The sequence below is a fragment of the Platalea leucorodia genome (genome assembly GCF_965183815.1).
Source record: "Platalea leucorodia genome assembly, chromosome: 3".
NCBI lineage: Eukaryota > Metazoa > Chordata > Aves > Pelecaniformes > Threskiornithidae > Platalea > Platalea leucorodia.
The window spans coordinates 92,070,171-92,092,313 of NC_138825.1; the positions used below are offsets into that span (position 1 = coordinate 92,070,171).

The window sequence follows — 22,143 nt, forward strand, 5'->3', positions numbered from 1 at the left end:
CAACTGAGCTCTGAGCGAGCTGAAGTTTGCTCTTCTAAAATCTAGAACCCTTGTCTTGGTGCTAACCTTCAGCATGCTCAGCCAGATCCCAAACTCCACAATATCGTGATCACTGCAGCCAAGGTTGTTACTGACGGTGATATTACAAAGCAGGTTCTCTTGGTTTGTGAATAGCAGGTCCCGTAGTGCCTCCTTCCTGGTTGGCCCATCTAACATTTGTAAGAGGAAACAGTCCTCTACACATTCCAGGAACTTGATGGACGACATGCGAGCTGCTGTATTGTTCTTCCAGCAAATGTCTGGGTAGTTGAAGTCACCTATGAGAACCAGGTTCTGTTGACCAGAAGCTTGCCTTAGTGTCCCAAATATTGCTTCATCGGCTTTATTGTTGTGGTTTGGGGGTTGGTAGCAGATGCCCACTGTAAGGTCCTGCTTGGAGACGACCCCTCTGATTTTAACCCAGAGGCATTCAATAGAGCACTCACAGTCACTGTAGTTCACTTCGATACATTCGAGGTTTTCCTTAACATAGAGTGCGACTCCTCCACCTCTTTTTCCCTGCCTGTCTTTCTTGGTGACATTTTGCCTGTCAAAGCTACCATACCCTGTAAACAGGGCTTATTTTACAAAGAATGTTCTTACGTTGTTCTGCCACAAGTTACCTCTGGTAAACTCACATTACATTTTATACCATTTATCTCTAAATTTTTAATTATTCTTTTCTTTTAGCTTTGTTCTAAAGCTTTTTATGTTATTGAGAGAAACTGCTACCCAGGTAACTTCCTTTTAACTTTCAGTTTCAAATATGGAATATGCTATATTAGAAATTCTACAGTCACACTAACACAATCTCTGAGTCTAATTCTAAACTTGTAATTTTTTTTTTTCTTTCATTTTCACAGGATGAAGACTTATCTTGTCTTTCTCATTTTGAACACCTTACATCCTCTTTAGCTGGATAATATATATAAAACAATGAACACCTCATTGATGGGATAAAATACATATAACAGACCCTGTTGTGAGTTTCTGTGCTTTTTTTTTAAAAAAAACCCAAACCCAAACCAAACAAAACCAAAAGCAAACCAACAAAACAAAAAAACCCAACCTAAAACTAAAGCATGACCTGGATTTCCTTAGAGGAATTCAGGGCCTCAAATACCTGTCACATTTAATTTAGCGTCTACCTCAAAATGGTAATATCCATTTCCATACACTAAAACCAAGTACCTTGCTTATATCACTTCACCCCAATCACCTTTACAGAATGGGCAACACTTTCCTTGAGGGCACACAAACACACAAGTCATCAGTTCAACTGAAGACTAAGTACAAGAAACTGATGTATAAAGAAATCCAGCTAACTACTGAAGACACTTGGGATCCTGCTGGCACCGGAGTTGTCATGAATAAATTTACTTTAAGGAATGCTATCTTGGCAGATATCAAGAATGTCTGCATCTTCTTGGGATTCATGAATTAGGCATCTAAATATCTAATTAATCCAAGAGGCTGGATCCAGTAAATATTGTCAACAGGAGGACAGTATCGATCCCAGTTAAACAAACAGCATTCACAACAGCTGCCAGTCAGACAACTCTGATGTTACTGCTGCCCATTTTTTTAATACCTATTTTTAAATATTCCGTTGATAATGAAGAAGCAGCTCTAGATACGAAGTCTTCCCTGCCTGAGAGATTAAAATTTATATTACTCTTGATTCCTCCTTCTTCACTACTCCTGGTCAGAAGCTTAGCGGAGTGAAGAACTGCCTGTCTGCCTGTCTGCCTGCTTATGCTGAGTTACCAAGCCATGTTAATGGATGCAGAAGACACTAAGCAACAAGTGTGAGCTCACTCAGAGCAGAAGAGTTATGGATTCGAATTTTTAATCTGAGAAGTGTTTAAAAAAGTCACTGGATAAATTACAGAAAACAGGTATTCTTTAGCTTTTAGGATTTTAAACTAAAGGGTGAGTTTGTTATCCACAAAGAAATTCAGGGATGTAAATCAATGTCTCATTTAAGTGTCTAAGATTTACAGACAGTCCCTGCAAATGAAATTGGATTTCAGATGTTTATTTCCCAATCCTTCACTCTTCTTCCCTCTGCCCACAATGTGTGAGCTACTTTGAATAACACTTAAAGATGTCAAGTATCTGGCATGTATACCTAGGAAGAACAGAGGTACCTTGTTTAGGGTTGTGGATTTCATTGCAGGAGTTGAGCACTAAAAGGTTAGGCAAGGAATACTCAACTGTCTTTGCAACTGGCTGTAGATAACAGGCTCTACAGAGCTTACTTTTCATTTCTATCCTATCGCCATAACAAATACAGACCCTATTTGGGCACACAAAAACATTTCCTAGAGAAGCATGGCAAATTTAAGCTATGAGAAAAGGTTCATTAGTAAACAAGCAAAAGAAAGAGAAACCCTAAGATTCTCATTATTAAAGTATGTACACACATTTTAAGCAATGGTTGAGGACTACTATCAAAAACTCCTTGGGATATACAGCCACCTTCAAAAACTAGAGGATGTAAGAGGTAATTTTCCCCTAAGACAAAAAAAAAAAGCACCACCTCTGTAAAAAGCAACAAACTGATTTTTTCTGTGAAGAGAAAGACAATCCTTACAGCAAGAACAGCCCTAGGCCTCCATCTGGAAGTGACCAGAATGGAACTAAAGAGCTGGGGTAAGTAATGATGTGATGGAGTTAAGGTAGGCATATCATCTCTTCAAATAACCACCTACTATGGTACCCGAGAACAGGAAAAATAGAACAATTTTAGGTCCTTTTGTTCAATAACATGGCTAGAATAACAGCAAACAAGGCCTAGATAGAATTCAAATGCTTTTACACAGACATGATAAGTGAAGGACTGAGGGACGGGCTTTGATGTTGCTGCTCCACATGGTCTCAGCTGCAGATATCAGAGATGCCAAAGAAGCAAAATGACACTGCTAATGCAATGCAACAGAAAGTTAAGAGAGCTATGACAGAAAGCATTCACTGGAGAGAGACTGGGGGCAGAGGAAACAAACAAACAGTTTTTTATATTTATTTCCTATCATATCCAACAAAACCAATAACTTCCTGTATTCTTGCATCAAGGGCCCCCATATATTTAATTTGTAAATCAAGAGAACAGCAAAAGCCTGTTCCATCCCTTTTTTTCTCATCCTAGTGGAAATAATCTGTAATACCCTGAATACTAGTTAATTACTTGGATAAAACCAGGAAATGACAGTATTTGTTATTAGGAAAAGAGACGGTCCTGACAAAACAGCATTACAGGCAGGTTGGAAACCATGACTAAAACTTTTTTGCCCTAATGGTAAAAAAAAAAAAAAATCCTGCTAACTTCATCCTGTAACTCTTCAATAATTGTAGCTTTAGTGCATGATGTATATCAACTGAGGCTGGCTGAAGAGGGAAGGTGGACAAAAGTCTAAGAGGCAGACAAAATTTTCCTTCATTCATTCCTGTCTAGTTACTCCTATGATCCACTTTACTGAAGTAAATGAGAGTCAGTCAGTTTGGCGATTGCCTTAGACTGTAGTGATTTACAAGACAATGGATTTCGATCACCATTTGACTTAAATAGCTCTCTACATAGGACAACAGATTGCTGAGAAAATTTAATTCAACAATCAAGAGATTCAAACATTGACTCTTACTGGACAATAAAATCCTGGCAACACATTTTAATATTCATACGAATGAACTGCTCTTCTACTATACAAGCAAAATTCTTTGGACGATGAAAATGCACCATGTCTCAAGAGCCATGATACTCCCCTTGGGACTCAGTTAATTCAGGAAAACTGAAGCCCACTAGTTTTATACTTGGGAGCCACTGGTGACGTGAATAACTATTTTTAAATCTTATTTGTCCCTGAGCAGGCAAGACTCTTGTAAACTGATGAGTTAAATACTGTCCTGGCAGTCGCTGACAAAAGATACTGCAAACTATACACGGATGGGGGAATTTATTGTTAGCCACAACTACTTGGAGCATGTATTAAATACATACTGTTGCATGTATTAAAGCCATCAGAGTAAGTTTATGATTATTCTCTTCCAGGCAATTTCAGTCATTAATGAATCATACAAATTGTATCCTAGATAAGAAAAGATTCAAAACCATGGTTCTGATTAATCTGTACTTTTTCAATTGCACAAGTACACTTACATACATTTCATTATATAATTGCCAATAAGATTCAAACATTTCTCTCTCTCTGCTTTTCACTGTACACATTTCAACCTGTTATTTTCATGAAGAATTGTGAACCCTTTCTCACACAAGCATCCCGTAAAGGCATTAAACTACTACTTAGAATTCTTGTGTTTGCTTTTCTGCTAAATATATCAACAGAAATATTTGAGCATTTGCAAAGACTATGTAAAGACTTTTAGACGGAACATAAGAAGAGAGAGAAAACAGGCAGTACAGTCTCAAACAGGATAAGAAAAGTTCCTAGAGACTATGGTCATGTCTCAGTATCCATTCAGATACTCTTAACACAAAACAACTTCAAAACAGCTACCCTAAAGGTAGAGTAGCCAATTTCCAAAGAGGACAAGGGTTAAAACAAAAGGAAGGAAATAGCACATAACTTTTTTTTTTTTGCTTTGTTTGAATGGAGCAGGCAATTCATGACTCTTGATGGCATCTTCGAGGTCTGTATTGATGTTTTAAACATCGCATGAGAAGAAGCAACCAACCACAGTTCACTGAAACACAGCTCTGTTCCTTCTGGGTCTTGTTTGAAAGAGATGATGAGGTGAGGCAGATGGATGAGGTATTTGTTGAACAGGAATCGGACATCAGGAAGCAGTCTCTTCTGAGAGCCCTACACAGCTTGACTTTACTCTAGAATCCTGAAGGCAACGTACCATTGACCATTTTAGTGTTTTGATTAACCCCTTAAAACAAGAGATCCAAGAAACAGACAGTTCTCGGTATAGGGTCAAGGCCAGGATCTTCTGGCACATAACTTCTGCATTAGCCATGCTCCAAATCACGGTATCAGCTGCACCTAAAAGCAGTACAACCAGTGAACTGAACTTCTGTCAACAATGCTGATAAACTCGTGTGACACCACTAGGGATCACATCACATAAATCCTATGTAATACAGCACCCTGTGACTGTATTTGGCTATGACGACTGAACTGCATTGAAAGAAGTCAGATGTAAAAGTATTTTTCTTCTGTCTCCAAACTAACAAATGAGACTCTGAATTCCTTTACAATTGTTTTGAAGTTTTGCATGGCTGTATATATGAGGGATATAAATATGACATGTTTGAAGTATCTTAACTTCTGTTATAGAGATTTGACGTTTAAAGCTAATTCCATATACTGTGAAGCTACAGCTAGCTTGTTTCCAGGCAAGCTTCAGATGCTGCCCATGTAAGAGGAATGCAGTGTCCTCTCTGAAGTGGCCTACTGCAATGAGCTCTGCAAAACCTTCACCACAAACATGAAACACACATGTTATTCGGAACAGCACAGGGAGTTGGGAATCCCCAGTGTCTCCGGCTGTTGCATTTTTCCGAAATAGGAGAAATGATCCCTTGTTCCAACACATCCTGGACAACAGAGACAAACCTCAACAGAACAGGCACATCTCAGTGCCAGTGAGCAAATGGTACACCTAGGAGCAGGAGAGATGCACATTTACTATGGTGCCGTGGAGGTGGATGGAGTAGCTGTGGTCAAATCCCAAATGGGTAGATTAAGGAAAAAAGCATTCCTGTGCTTCCTTTCTGAAGGGGAAGAGACAAAGTTTCTACTCCACTGGAGCTGTAATTACATACTGTAGCTCCTACAGAAGTTTTCAATGAGAAATGTTTTTCCATGTTTTGTCAGGTAGTACAGGACAGTCCATTTGAAAAGTAGAGCCAGTGGCTCCACAAACTGAATCCAGTCTCGCAGAGTTTTCTTATAATGCGACAGCATTTCATACAATCATAGAATCATAGAATACCAGGTTGGAAGGGACCTCAGGGATCATCTGGTCCAACCTTTCTAGGCAAGAGAAAGGACAAAGCAGGACTTGCAAAGAACCTGCATAAACAGGACAGTGGTTCTGCTGACAGTAGAGTGACTCAACGTGAATGAAAAATTTGCACATCAAAAGGCAATGCACCAAAACCAATACACCCATATGAACCTCCAAGAGTCTGTGCTGGGGATTCAAATTTGGTGACAAGCAAAGCACTTGCTCCACAGATCAGTAGCGACTATTGCGGATTTTGCAACACGCAAGCAAGAGCTCATCCGTACCAGAATTAGACACAGGATTTTCACAAGCTTTTCTGTAGCATCCATACAGGGATGAAAGACTACGCCAGTAGAAAGTGCAGAGGCGGGCCTTTGAGCGGATGATTTAACCTCAGAGCATTCATGCTTCACCCTTAGCTGCCGTGACTTAAGACTCCTTCTAGATATTTCCAGAAGGCTTCTTCCAAAAGATTGTGTGTCTGACAGCTGTATGCAGACTTCTGAGCTGCTCTCCAAACATGGAGGGAGAGGAGAAAAATTAAAAAGGGAAATTCAAGAGGCTACTTTTATTTGTAGTTCTTTGATTTAAATGGTTTTAAGTAATATTTGCTTTTATTTTACCTCTCATCTCAAATGACAGTTGTTTTTTTTCCTTTTGATACTCATGTCAATTTGGAGTTTCAGGTCAAAAAAATTCTATCCAAAGTGCACAGCTTTAGGCAACTGAATCCAGGCGGAAAAACTCTGAGTACATGTCTTTGCTGGTTCCTACAGCTTCCAGTGCTTTATAATTAGAAACATCTCAAACAATGGGACTCAACAGTTACAGCAAGTAATTCTGCTGCTGTTTTTCTTCCTTTACATCTAATGTAGAGATAATTATCTCTTTTCCAAGTCTCAAAGGTTTTTTAAGTTATTTAATTTGCTCTGCAAAACGCTGGAATTGCTTTTGAAGATGAGGCATTAAGTGTAATCCACAGCCATTTCTCTCTTTGTTCACTTTTTGAAGATGTTTCTCACAGTCCTTTGTCCTCCTTGACAGTTCCTGACAGTTTTATAGGTGAGGATGGCAAAGGGAAAGTTGTGTCAAATACTATAGCTGCAATCGTGGCTCTCTGTACAAACGCTTTTTGACAGTTAGTACTGTTAGATATAACAAAATTCCTAATGTTTTTATACGGCAGGCATTTAAGCATCCTCCTGGAACCAAATTTCATAGAGTTTGCCACTCTTTCCAGATGACAGCTTTGTAATTAATGATAATTTTATTTTAAACCTATAATCTTGATATTTCAATCACCACTTGAGTAAACAGTGATGATTAAAACCGAAGCATTAAGTGTCCCTGGGAGATATTCTGGTACACAGCACATGAAGAATTAGTTATACAATTTCCACTACTAATTCTGAATTCTACATATTTATTTCCATATTCAGTTCAGTTTAAAGAAAACCAAACCTCTAAAAAGAACTTTTCAATAAATCTTTATAAACACTGCAATTACTACACACAAGATTTCCCCTTTTTTTCCTAGAAATCTGGAAACTATGATGATTATTCCTTAATAATTGGTTTATACAGTTTTTAAACTCTCTGAAACTGTTTGATTGAAGTAATGGCTGCCAATAGGAATGACTGTTAAGTCAATATTTTGGTGGAAGCAAGATATAAAACATCTCATAAAAAGCCATCTGTTTCAGTGAAGTTTTTCAGAGAAAAGATGCCACTTGCAAATTATGTGGACATATTCCACCCTTCCTTAATGATTTCTAAAAGCACTTTGCAGACTTGAAACATCCCTGATCTATGAGGATATTTTTTCTCATTTAAGATGTGACACCTCTCACTGAAGCTTTGCTTTTCTTTCTGTCCTCTCCCCAGGTTCCTCCAATCACCAAGCAATTCCTCTCTGGATAACCTCTTTGTTGTGCTCCTACAATTAACTTTATTTTAATAATTTATTAACTTCCCATTTGGGTAGAGGATGGGAACAGGTGGAAACACTGGATGTCATCAACTATGAAGAAGTCCTTACTGAGTGCCTGCTCAAGTTTTCTTTGTTCTGTATCCTGTAATTACACAAAAAATAAAAGGAGTCACACCTGCATGACACTCTATTCCTAATACCACACAAATGGTATGTATGCTCACATCCTTTCAAAACACTGGCCAGGGACACCTCTAATTAAAAACGAAGTATCACACCATGGCGACACTAAAATAAAAACACCCTGGTATTAGAGGCACAAGGCTCTAGTCCTGGAAAATCTTCCGTATATGAAAATTTCCTTCTGAATGCTTTTGTTTTCCTACATCTAACCAAAATACAGGCATATCCGCCCCCTGTCCCCCTCCCCTTAGTTTGGTAATTGTATTTGTTTGATATTTACATTCTGGAGTAAATACTTAACACACAGTGAGTGGGATTCATTTTAAATTAAGACAAATGGGTACATTTGTCCACAGGTGTAGCAGATGTCTAGGCTTTCATTTTGCTAAAGGCAACTCTAGAGCTCATCCTAAAATAAGGAGCTAGTACCTGGTCAGCATTCTTTAGGCTCCATGGATTAAAGGAATATGATCTTAATTTACTATAATAGTAGAGTAGTTACATACATGTGGACACTAAATTGGTATGTCTAAGTCTCAAACAATTCCACCATCATGCCTGTTCCAAGTCACTCTAAAAGACACAAGGAAAACCAAAAATCCTAAGAGAGACAATGGAATTCATTACTTATGGGAAGTCCTGTGAAGACAGACTAGGGATATTTCAGTTGAATGAGGAAACTAACAAGATGATGCATGGAACAATGCAACATGATGAATATAGACAAAATGCAGCTCAGTCCTATTTGCTGTTTGTGCTGGGAACATATCATTCCTAAATTCTTCACTCATTTGCTGCTTTATTTTTAAAACACAAATTTGCAAATGTCTAGAGAGTGACAGATATCTTCTGAAGCAAACCAACCGATTAATCTAGGTGCACAAGAAAGAAAAAATTGTATAGTCATTACTTTGTGAATATCTACGCTGTATCTCCATATAGCAAGAGTGTGTTTTTCTCTCATATTTTCTATAAAGTTGTTTTAATCTGCCTTTTTAACAATTCATAAAAGTCCTATACTCAGGAATAGACTAGAAGAACTTGCATGCATAAGCAAGAACCTTTTTCAAATGCTTTAGAGCATTTATTGTCCATATCACAAAAAAGAACAATTAAAAAAATCTGAGAAGTACTCATCAAAATATAATAAGACAAGTTAATATTTAAAAAGTGCATAAAACCAGGAGAATATTACAGTATGCTGAAATGGTGTAGGAAAGATGGAAGATGTTTTACACTTACCCTATTGACATCACTGTTTTTTAAAATAATCTGAATTAGATTTTTCTTAAATTCTTCCAGCTTCTTGAAACACTTCTTCAAAACATGATTAGATAATTTAGTATCAGTTATTAAACTGATCAAAACGCAAACCGCTTCAGTAAGAAAATTAGAAACTGGAAATTTAGGACTGTTGTAAAAAACAGTCAGTCCATCAAGCAACCGGGACACTGAATTGCATATTGTGAAAGAGTCATTCTCAAGCTCTGTGAAGTCTGCTTGAAGAATTCCTCCTTCTGATAGTTTTCTTATTTCAAGCAGATGTTGCAAAAACTGCACTGGAGCAGTCAGAGATTCCTCCTTGCTAGTACAGCAAAGATTCAATGGGGGAATTCTTTCCAACCAACATTTAGAAGTGTCGACATGCTCAGACTGGTGAAAATCAGAAGCTATGCCTAAAGAATCGAATGCATAGTCATTGGACACATCACACCCAGAGTCTTCTAGCTGGCTTGAATAACTCATAGGGTTTATACATTCCTGATCCAGAAGAGTTTCAGCAGAGACATCTGGTTTTCCTGAAAAACAAATGTGAAAGACTTAAATACATGCTTATAGAAAGTGTCGTATATCCTTTCTCCTTTTGCTTTCATGCAAAAAATCATGTAATACATAAGTATGCTTGCTCCCCAAGAACTTCCCGTGACTAGAATTTAGCTGTGGAAGAAGGTGACATTTTTAAATTAAAGTCAAAACTTTCAGAAGGTAGTGTCTATTTGTGAACAAGATGTTTTATGCTCATAGTAATATGACCAGCAATTTGGGGTTTAAAATTCCTGATGGCTTTAAGTTTTTACACATATAATTTAAGTGGACATCACACAAACAATTTAAGTGGACATCTATACTCTCATGAATTCCCAGGGAAGGAAATGCATGTAAATTTCTGGCCTCCCAAACATTTTCAATGCTTCTATTCTCAAGAACTCAGACTGCTTTTAAAGGACAGTGAAGGTCTGTTACTATAAATGCATCAAATAAATAAAATCTTCTCCTTTACTTGCACTCTTTCTCCCCAGGTCAGGTAAGGAATTCTAACAGTCAAAGTTGAACAGAACATTACACTTGAACCATTTATTATTTAACAAAAAGAACAATTCAGAATCAAAAATTTCTCTAGTCACCACCTATGTCTCATACCATCTTCTTCAAAGACACACAAACTACATTACAGAAGGTATGCAATTTCCGTTCACACTATTAAATTATTTTCTTACACCATTGTAGAATCTCTTTCATCCTATTTCACACATTAGATACATTTAAGTCAGTGCCTGTGGGCATGAACTCAGCACTAGGTGACAAGACTCCCCCTGTGCTACATGCTACCTAAGCCAAAAGATTACAGTCAAAACAAGCAAGAGACATTAGAGCAGTGAAGTGGAAGACCAACATGCGTAAACATCTCAGTGCCACGAGGCAAGGCTAGAACCCCATCTGACCAACTCCTGGCTGTGCCCTGCTTACTGGGGCACAGCCACAAACTGTTTCTCCTCTCACTCTTAAAAAACATTTATATACGGTTCATATTTTCCACAAGGATCCAAAGCAACATCATACTCCTCTGTGTTTGTATTCTTAAATGAATAAAAAGATTTTATAGGTGGTTTGGCCTGATGGGAAATAAATGTTATATTATTATATAAATGTTAAATATATGTTATATTTTAACACAGAAAACATCACTAGGCAGCAATCTACAGTATTTCGTACACTAACGAAACACTACACAAAAAAGTTTATACAGACTTAATTAAATATACAATTTCAAATGGAATTCTGACCATTACTTCAGTCTGAAAATATACCAGATATATATATACCAGATCATCCAACAAGGGTACTACTACTGAGATCAAAACTGGAAATGCGGCTTATTTATTTATTGTTGAGTTTCATGCCTATAACATTCAGACATACTCAAAATTGACAGGATTGGTACCAACTCACAATGAAAGGGCTAACTTTAGGGAAATCAACCAACATTTCCAGGAGGTAGGAAAAGCAGGGCTTGTAAGGCCAGCCTAGCACTTTATATATTAACACTGTTCCCAAATGCCCTGCATATCCAAACTTGGAAAGCAAGCAAAGCAGGAAAGCACACTTCCCATGGTCTGACTAACAAAAACAGGCATCAATCTTTCATGCCTTCACTCCCTAGGGTTTTGAGCAAAAGACATTCTTGGAGAAAAAAACTGAAAGTTGTTTTTGGTGCTGTTTAAGGAAAATAAGCCCTTCTACAGAATCCATCTACTGTGAGTTTCACTATGTGGATATTTTGTTCCTATTTTTAACCCCATGGGGCAATACGAAAATTGCTCATGAGGATGTAGTGCGAGGAGTCAAAAGAAGCAAAGCAAGAACTACGTGCAAAAAAGCATATGTACGTTTGCTGATTCTCTTGTTGAAGGAAAAAAAAACCAGCAGAGGTGAGAGAAAGGAGAAGGGAAGAGAAGAAGAAGGGAAGAAAAGAATAATACAGAAATATCCATAGGAACCAAACTGTCCCCAAATAGAAAAGGTAGCACATACAATGAAACACTCCTACCAGTAGGAGACAATGTTGAATTAATACTTAGGTTCCTACTCACTGAGATATCAAACTCCTGTCCCATGATGAGCTTCCAGAAAACCCTGTTATAGTAAGTTCCCAATAGGAGTATATTTCCTGTCCAACGAATAATGCAAAATGCTTTAAAAATGTTCAGTCATTGATATGTTCTAGTCATTTGGGTAGAAGATGGAAGTTATGTTTTAAAAAAATAAATAAATCACCCACCAGGAAATACTCATCATTTCCCTCAAAATATCTAGAAACAACTTATCATTTATTTCTTGAAAGAAGGTATGTTTGTAACTTTGTACTTACCTACTATTTAAATGAGAAAGCAGTCTTGATGTTCACACCATGTGGTTATCAAGTAAAAAAAAAAAAAACCCAAAACAAAACAGCATTAAGCCTGCCTCGCTAACAATCATCTTTAAACAGTAATTTCAAGAACATTCAACTATAAATATACTGGAACAAGAAATACAAAAATTTAGTGTGCATGATAAACTAACCACAAAATTTTACAATGCCTTATATAGGTAATGAAATATCTAGTCATGAGCAATTTTACAGCCTCCTTAAATATGTCACATCAGATTCAGGAAATATTTAAACTCTTAATTCCTATTTAGGACTTTAGCTCCTTACTACATTAAGATCCTGAGCTGAAAATCAGAATTGTGTGATCCCCAAACAAAGCAAGATACAGTCACAAGAACAGCCTTGGGGTGCAAAGGCTGAAGAACTGACATCCCTCTACACCTACCCACCACTGCAGAAAGTGTCTGGCCTGAAAACCAGCAGTCGTTCAACAGACAAGGGAGCGACTTGCATACTGTGTTCAGTATGTAAGCAAGGTTTGTAGGCACTTCTGTGAAGCAGAAGAACTCAAATGCACATATTGCCGTGGGACCACAGAACACAGAGGCTTTTATCAGGGGAGCGAGATGCCAGTAAGTCTTATGGTTAGAGAGTGTGGAGTCTTAAGCTAGTCCTGAGGAAGCAGAGTCTGGCAAACACCAAAGTCCACCCCATCTCCCAGGTGAATTCTGTCACTTCTGAACAGCCACCTTAATACAGACACCAAGACTCAGTTTAGGGACAAGAAAGGGAGGAGGAGGAGCCAGCTGCTTCATCAGGACAGGAAAACACCTTTTGTCTCCCAAGTGCCTGTTGCCAGAAGTACGGTCATAAGGATTCTCAGAGCTGTTGGAGACAAGGGAATGATCCAGCTCGTGGTCCTACCCAACACAGAGTAAGAGAGGCAGCATTTGTAATATCCATGTAGCGGGAGCAGGGGTGGTAGAAGATGTTTTCTCAGACACTTGCACTACTGGCTGTCACAGACCACACAGGGTTTGAATGAGGAAGGCCACATGCTCTATGTAGTTCAAAATTTAAAAACTGAAGAAGGGTCCTCAACCAATGAAATTGCTGTGGAATCATAAACTTGACATTTTTTCTGATACCTGCAGGTTTTTTGATACCTGCAGTTACACCACCAACAGGGATTATAGAACAGAAAATGGGCTTGAAGGTGGCAGATGTAAGAAACAAAGTGAAGAGAGAATTTGAATTCTGCAAAGAAAAACTTCCTTCAGTTTCAAGCGTTAGGCATTGTTTATATTCTCTCACTTTGTGAGCACACACATGGTTTATCACTTGAAAATCAAAAATAACAACGTTAGACACCTAAAGCTCTCTTAAAACTCAGTTACAAGTGGCAGGCTCAGTTCCACTTCTAAAAAAAAAAAGACAGTTAGAAATGAGACAATCTTAGAAACCTCTTTGATGATACTGCATTCTGCTTTTCAAGTAGATGTTCAGTCAATAACTTCTAAAGGGAAATGAAAACATATGTGAAATTATTCATATTTTTTTCCTGTTGTGTTCACTTCTCCACTTCTGCATTTTTCAGGACTCTGTTATTCTTCATTTAATCTTCATTGATTGGTTTGTTACAAGTGCACTTTTCATGAACAATGAATCAAGTTTATTCTCTCCTTAAAACAAACAAACAAACAAACAAAAAACCCAAAAAAACCTCCTCATACATATTAACTGTTTTATTTATCTTATCTCCATGAGTAAGCTACTCTCTATTCTGCTGTTTTCATTACTAACCAAGCTGGCTGGTTGAGAAAACACATCTCTCCTCCCTCATGAACTTCTGTGTTTAGCACACCATTGTTGTCCTGATCTGGAACCAAGCCAAACTTCTGTATATATCAAAGCAAAGAAATATTGTCTCACATATTTGAACATTTTGAAATAATAACGAAAAAATAATAACAAGCTTCCAGGATTCTCCAAATGAAGAAATTTTAGAAGCTGTGTATCCCACACTTTGCTTCTGCAATTCCATGGCTTTTTAACCAGCTTGGAAAAGAAAGCTCTTCTGTTTAAAGCTAAGGTATTTCATGCTGACATACTTTGTCCCATGTAGGAATAAATTCACAGAAATGAATATAGGACTGAGTATCTAAAATTCTCAAATTAATTGTTCAGTGCCAGGATTTAAATGTTTCTCGGAAGGCTTAAAAGCATATACTTCAGTTTGTTAGGGATTTTGCTTACATAAAGCATCTAAACGTTTAGAATTCAGTAAGAACTGAGAAGGATTTTGAGGATATAAACATTCATTTTTAGGGGATTTCTGTAGAAGACAGCACAAATCTTTTGCAGTTCAAGTCAAATAAAGAATACATGCAGCAAAGATATGGAAGGATCGAGAATCAGGTGATGAACATACAGATTTGGGTCAGTTAATGCTCATCAAGCAGCTTTCATGACAAAAGATCTAACATATGCTTTACAATATTGACCATTTCAATGAGATGACCGAGACTTGAGTTCTAAGCTAGGTAAGGGATATTTCAAGATATTAAGTGAATTAATGCTACCTATGAATATTACCTGTCTGAACTGGTAGTACTGAACTGGAAGTACTATGTCTTATTAAAAATGCTTTGCATCGTGGAACAAACTGAGCTTCACTAAGAGACAAGAACTATCAGCCAATGTAGACAGCAATGATCCGGGTGCAACCGTAATGAGCTAAAGTCTGAAATGAGGTGGACTCCCTAAGAAATCAGCTAGGGTGTGCATTCCTAAAAACGTGTCTTTTCTTGAATACAACATGGTACAAATGTTTGGCTTTTGTGTTTATATACCCAGAAGCCCACAAACAAAGATCTGCTTGAGGAACTCAAATCTAAGTTTGAGTTAGGTTAAGGTTGCCCAAAGAGGTTGTGGAATCTTAAAGAGATACTCAGAAGCTGTCTGGACATGGTCCTGCACAACTGGCTCTAGGTGGTCCTGCTTGACAAGGGGGTTGGACAAGATGACCTCCAGTGATCCCTCCCAACCTCAACCATTCTGTGACACTCTGTTTCCAGGGAAAAATTTGACTGATCCATAGCTCCCCACAGTACACTTATAGGTAAGAGGATACTAATTGCCATGGCCACACTTCTTAACATTCAGTCTTCCCCCAAAACTATTGTTCTGTTACCCAGAAGAAAGGAAATGAATCTACACTAAATTACAAATCCCATTGGCTTTTATGAACCTTATTCCTAAAAATCACTACGCATCTCATCAGGGACTTGATCTATACAGGGAATGTATAAAATAATACCAAACCCTTTCTCTTGCTGGGACATTTGGGTTGTTTTTGCCTCTGAATGCGTTCCTCATACAGAAACCTGGAAAGAAAAGGATGCTTCTTGGGTCCCTTTGCCCCAAGTGTGTGCTTAGAACAGCTGTAGCAATGCCATCTGATAAGACAGACAGCATCTGCTTTCAAAGGAGAAAGTTTCCACAACCAAAAAGACCTGTTATCCATGGAAGGAGCAGTACTCTGAGATTTCAATGAATCATTACACTCCAGCTGGTGCTTTTTCCAGATTGCAAATTAACTTATTTAATTATCCTGAAAAGGCCTCAGCTTTCATAAAGTTCCCCATTGTGTCACTACAATTATGGGGAACAGATTTATCTCATCATCATATTCCAAGAGCTGTATTCCCATAAATCTGTGCTAAACACATTTTAACTCCATTTTTTGTCATCTCACATATCTGTTCTCAATTCCCTGCTCCCCTCCTAAAAAAAAAAAAAAAAAAAATACTTTTTAGGTTGTGAGACATTACTTGCATTGCTGCCTGCTTGCATTAGTGCCCCTGGTAGAAGCATGGGAGTACACTAGTACACTTAAGATGTCAAACGACAGCTCATTTTTGAAGCACTGTCTGTCTGACACCATCATGCCTTAGAGAAAATGCTGAGCGGACACTTAGTTAGATTGGGCTGCCCCTATGAATCTGTATGGAGAGAAGGCCACCTTTTCGGGGAGGGGTGGGCAAATGGAGGGAGGAAGAATCTCTTTATGCAGAAACAACACATCCCTAAGCACCAGACAAAAAATAATCAGATCTGTTTTCCATGGTGACATCAAACTAAGTGTTGACTGCTGCCCAACGGGGAATCCTCTCACCTTGGAAAAAGGAAGCTAGAAAAAGAAAGAAGCCAAAGATACCCTCGGAGGCTGACAATTCCTCTGCAACTGTCGTTCTTTTGCATTCCTTGCTTCCTGCCAAATACCAGGGGGAAAAAGGTGGTGACAGGACACAGCAATCTGTAACAGCAGCTCATTCTAACATACTGACCTGAAGAAATAGCTTTTACATAAACATACCATGATAACTTGGAAATTCTAGTCTATATTCCTCTACCTTACTACCATGCCATAGGAACCAATATCTTTGCTAAGTGCTATTCAGGGCAGCCGTAAACATTTCACACCATTTCATCTTCTTTCTGGGGAGGGAAGTAATTTCTCGTAATAGACTAACATGTTTTTGTCATTATTATTCGGTCTGATGTGGACTGCTGCTGCCTCCACTAATAAGGAAGACACCTTTATGAGGCTGCAGATAACATATTCACTGAGGAATCTGCATAAACATATTCACTGAGGAATCTGCATATGTTTTGGTCTGATCTTTCTGAATTCATCTGATTGGTTTCTCTTGGAAAACGAGCTTAAAAAAATCTATTATCAATTACGTTCTCTCACCGCTCGTTTTAATGTAAGCAGGCAGAGAAAACATCTCAAGTTAAGTTATTTAAGTCATGGTGGAGAGTTTTGCCCTTTCAGAGGTTTGAAATCAAATTATTCAGAAAAGATTTTGACTGGCTATCACTCTTCCTGCTCTCATCAAAGCAGGATTTATCCAATCCCTCCTTTGCCTACCAAGGAAATGCTAGTGCTTTCAGATGAGCCCCCAGAGTTTCTGCCTCTCCCTACTGAGCAAGAAACACCCAAGCTATGACTTACAGGGAAGTGGAAAGGAAAGAGGTGGCTGAATTCTGTGGCCCAAAACAAGGCTGCTGGTAAACTGGAGTTGTGTATCGTTTATAATCAGTTTTACTTCAGCTGATGAGCTGGTTGATTCCAGTTCTATGTGCTTCTGCTTTTGTAGCAAGTCTGAGCTTCCAGCAAGAAGAAAGGAGACTGAAGTGTCTCCACTCATACTAATCTACAAAGGAAATTGCTCCCTTATTCCACTTGTACAACTAAATGCCTCAAGGAACACACTAAGTTAAGGAGTGAATCAGGACATACAAAACTCTTTGTCTCTGGCTCTTATTCCATAAAGAGATATAAGTTGCTTCAAATGTCTTGACACAGGAAGCAGAATTTAGGGGACAGTATCCTGAAAAGTCAAACACAGCCTCAGGACACAGTTAAAGATCAGACATTCACGTTAACCACATTCTGACTTGGAGTTCAGCATGTCCCTAAACACACAGCCACACTATGGTAGGGTGGGCTGGCAGCCATATGCTACTGTGGAGGCTAAGAACACAGGAGGGGACTTCAGCACATGGCAGATGAAGTTCTACTGTGACTGACCTATACAAGGAAGAATAAACTAATTCTAAAAAAGGCAGGGGGAGGTGGGGGGGAGAATCTGATTTTTTTTTTTTTTTTTTTTTAATTGGAGGAGCAAGCAGTTCAGTAAATTCCTATCCACTGCAATAAGAAGGGAATAACTGGAACCAAGATTGAAGGTGAAGCTAAGGAAGAGGGAATACATACTCAATACAAGTTTTGCCAAAAATAGATCCTGGATAACTGATTCGGAACCCTTCAAGAGTATCAGCCTAAAGCAACCAAGGCAATAAACATCTATCCTCTAAATTGTCATTCCTAAAATATGTGCTTGGCAAAAAAGGGTAGAGTATTGCATTTATGCCTTCTTAGGTTGGAGTAACAGCTGCAGGCTTTTCAGATCTCTTTAACAGAGGCTGCCAAGAAACAATATGATTGTTGATTTGATGAGCTGATAAAAGCTAAGGAATTTTTCTTAGAGGACAGGTGCTTCAATCCATGAATCTATCAATTCATCAATGCTTTGTAAGACCCTTTGTCTTTTCATGTAGCTCCACAGCAAAGTGACAACAGAATGCTCAAATATTTTATATTCTTATTCTCGGAGTAACACCAATGAGTTTCTCTCCTCCTCTCTGTGAAATTTCAATCTGAATCAAAGAAAGGCAAGAAACTTTGATTAATATGAAATTTCTTTTTTTTTCTGCCAATGGGCATAGTTGTCAGGACAATACCGGCAAGGTGAAAAATAATGAACAGACAATTACAAAAAGATTTGCTTCTCCTCCTCCTTGGATGGCTGACATACAGCCAAAAGCACCACCATGTAAAAGGTATACCAGTGTCCTTGTACTCAGAAAGACAGCTGCACATTAAGTCAATTAAGGAACTTCCAGACACAGCACAGTCAGTGAAAATATACCACAGCAATTTTCTAAACAACACATTAAACTGTAACAACCCATACTAACAAACAGTTCACCTGCAGCAAAGCATGCTCCTCCCCTTCAGCGAGGAAACCCAAACTTTTTTAGGGTCTCTGAGGACAAAGAACTAGTCAGGTGGGACAAAAATAATTTAGACAACATATCTTTAAAAATGGATACTTTGCTCTTTCTCCTTCATGTGCTTGTGCATCCATACTGTGTGCAACTTTATGTGGAGAAGGAAAACAGGTATCACAGCTTCAAAGAGATCACAAATTTCTCTTATCAGGGAAATAAAACTCCATGGGCGGTCTCTAATCATTCCTGAAGCCTCTGAAAGACCCACTATTATTATTACCAACAGCAGGTGGGAGAGGAAATCTCTCACACTCAGAATGCAGAGCAGGGAAGATACAGCTGCAAAGTGAACCTTGCCTGAAGGACTCGAACTCTTCAGCTCTCAACAGGCAGCAGCAGACACAAATGCAGTATCTGATCCTTACTGCATGAGATTTTCCGGTGGTGGATTTTGTGAAACCCTGGTATTCTTGCATCTATAGAGTTGTTAAGCAGAACACAAGGAAGCCAAAGAAAAGCTGAGGGTTTGAATGCTTTTAAGAGGTTGCATTGTTTTAAGCAGAACACCAACTCCAAAAATAAGGCTGGAGAAACGAGTGGAGGAGGAAAAGGATCCATGACATCTGTAGATTACCTGGCCCTAAGAACAAGCCCAGTTATCCTCGGCCCTAAAGAGAACTTCTTTGGTGTGATATTGGGCTGTAAACTTGGGCAATATATCACCAACAACAAACCATAACAATGGCTTGATGGATCTATAGTAGCCTTCAGGTGAACGGGATGGAACGCTACTTTTACCACTTCTCCTATCAACTTAGATTCAAGCTCCTTAAGCCTTCCTATCTCAGCAGTAGCCAACCTTTAGCTTCTAATCTTCATGGGCTTGAAAAAAATCTCAAAACTGGCACAACACACAAGAGAGGAAATTTTTTCTCCCAAAGCAGATGATGTCAGTGGTAGAGTGGCCCCTATTTCAGGTAGGCTTTGTTTCTACAACCATCTTCCTTTAAATGTCAACCACAGGTGTTCTGCTCTCAATACACATCGTCAACTGGATCACCAGAAGAGTGCACAGATCTCACCAACAGATATCCCATCAGATATCAGCAATGATCTTTCTTTACTCAAAAGCAAGAGACTGAGCATTTGTCTCCAACATAACTATACCCATGAATGTTCACTCAGCAGTTACGTCTGTGTGATGAAGAACATCTTTCCAAAATCACATATGGCTCAAATCCATTATCAGAAGAGTTCACACGTCATACCAAGGTTTAAGAAGAAAAAAGAAAAAAAAAAAAAGAAACAGTCAAAAGAAAGAAATATCACAAAAAATGTCTGTCTCCAAGACTCCAAGAGCTCACAAGTGTCCTTTCAATGTTAAGGAAAACCTGTATGAAGAAACAGAAATTATGATACAGTTCAGATTTTCCACATATTTTTGCTCTCTTACAGCCAAGGGGTTAAGAGAAACTGAAGGGGAGGACTGCACCCTGCTCCCCTTGGACAGCATGCGATGTAGGTGGGGCTGATGTGAACTCTCATAGGTACTTCAAATGTGAAAAGGTTTTCTGTCTAACAGGTTTATCAACAGTGAAATCATATATATAAACAAACATTTGAAGGGAAAAGGAGCTACATACTAATCCTTCAAATTAATAGGGTGTTGGTTTTGTACCCTGGAGAAACTGAAGGAATATAGGATTACACATACCACATACTCATCTCTACTGTTTATGATTCCATTAGCTAAACATAGACTGAAATTAAAGTTTGGCTTCACTGAAAAATGAGACTTGGTCAGCTACCCAAGGTATGTTTGAACAGGCTGCTGAGACCATAAAAATAAAAAGAGCTATCTATGAAGAGCAGCTTACTGAAATTATTTGGGAATAATGGGACTTTTACTAAGCCAGTCAGCCTACTGTTAGCAGAATGGAGAGGGACGTCTTTTGTGGACAATTCACCATATCCCTATTAGTGAATATCGCAATAGGTCAAGTGAACCATAAACTGTAGAGATAAGCGTGCTATTTCCCTGTACAGATAATGAACAAAGCACAGAAAATTTTGTGCAGCTATAGACATCTAAAATTATACAAGATTTATCACATTTTAGGTCTGTGAACAAACTTCACTGTGACTAGGGCAATGAAAATAAACATCCTTTGAAAGAGGACACCAGGGACAGCTGCTTTTCTCTGCCTATGTCACAACTAGAAGAGCTTACTTTGGCAAGTGAGATACCAGTATTGCTCAGTTCAACAGCTCGGGGTAAAGAATCTTTAGAAAGTTAGACTTGGAACACAGAAGTTGCAGATTAATTGATTTCATTTCTAGTGTTTGATATGTTCTGCTTAATCCATAATTAGGATATGTTAATAAATCTCTCCTGATCATATGCATCATATCTAATCAGTTCTTCACAACATTAAGACACCTGTTGCAAACACCAGCTTGAAAGTTACCTTTACTCTTAAATAAACTCCATGTTTGGAATAGGTTGCAGAGAAGAGACACACAAACAATAAGTATGAATAGTCACTAAATCACTTCTCTAGAGAGAAAGGTCTATTATAAAAAACAAAATATCACTAGAGCTTCTAGCTAAAGTCTAATACATCCCTCCACTCAGTCAAAGTTCGAATCCAGAAATCTTTTTACAAGGCGATAAAGAAGCTACCGTTTCAGTACAAAAGCATTCCAGTAAAGCCTCATCAAGTTTTCTATCAGGGAACCTTCTAAAAATCTCAAGTCATAAAGCAACTAGCTAGTCATTTTGCTTTTAGAGTTCCCTTCAACAGTGAACTGTCTCTCTCCTTCAGCCCAGAGCGTTTTGACCTTCGTCTCCCAGGGGGAATATCTCCCCAGAGCCTGGAGACATCCTCCACTGCCTGATTTCCAAGCTCACCCTGTGCCATTGATCTCTCAGAGGGAGAATGACTCACCTCACAGGCACAAGTCAGAGAAACAGTGCTGTTTGAGCTCTTTTTCTTTTTTTTTTTTTTTTTTGTCATATTCTTTAACTAACTAACTGAATCCTACAATACCAGACTCACAATATTTTATCATATGTCATAATAAACATTCACAGTATCCACAGTCTAAATACATTAACAGAGATAGCAGACATACAGTCCTTTGCCTGCCCAACCTTCCCATTATACATACTAGGGATACATGCTTTCAACACATTAGGCTTAAATTCTGATTTTAAGCATGTTTAAAGTGGTAAAAAAATATGCAATGTATCTTTAAGATATGTTTCAAATGTAAATAGGGT

The 22,143-nt window shown here is 38.3% G+C and overlaps 1 protein-coding gene across 1 annotated transcript in view; it reads right to left on the reverse strand.

Moving 5' to 3' along the window:
- The window catches only part of MEI4 (meiotic double-stranded break formation protein 4), a gene marked incomplete at both ends in the record, with an annotated part of 94,082 nt that overhangs the window by 54,208 nt on the left and 17,731 nt on the right, over window positions 1-22,143 (reverse strand). The window contains one exon of the mRNA XM_082305485.1: window positions 9,368-9,924. Within this exon, the coding sequence (XP_082161611.1) occupies window positions 9,368-9,924 (557 nt within the window). The remainder of the gene's footprint in view (window positions 1-9,367; window positions 9,925-22,143) is intronic.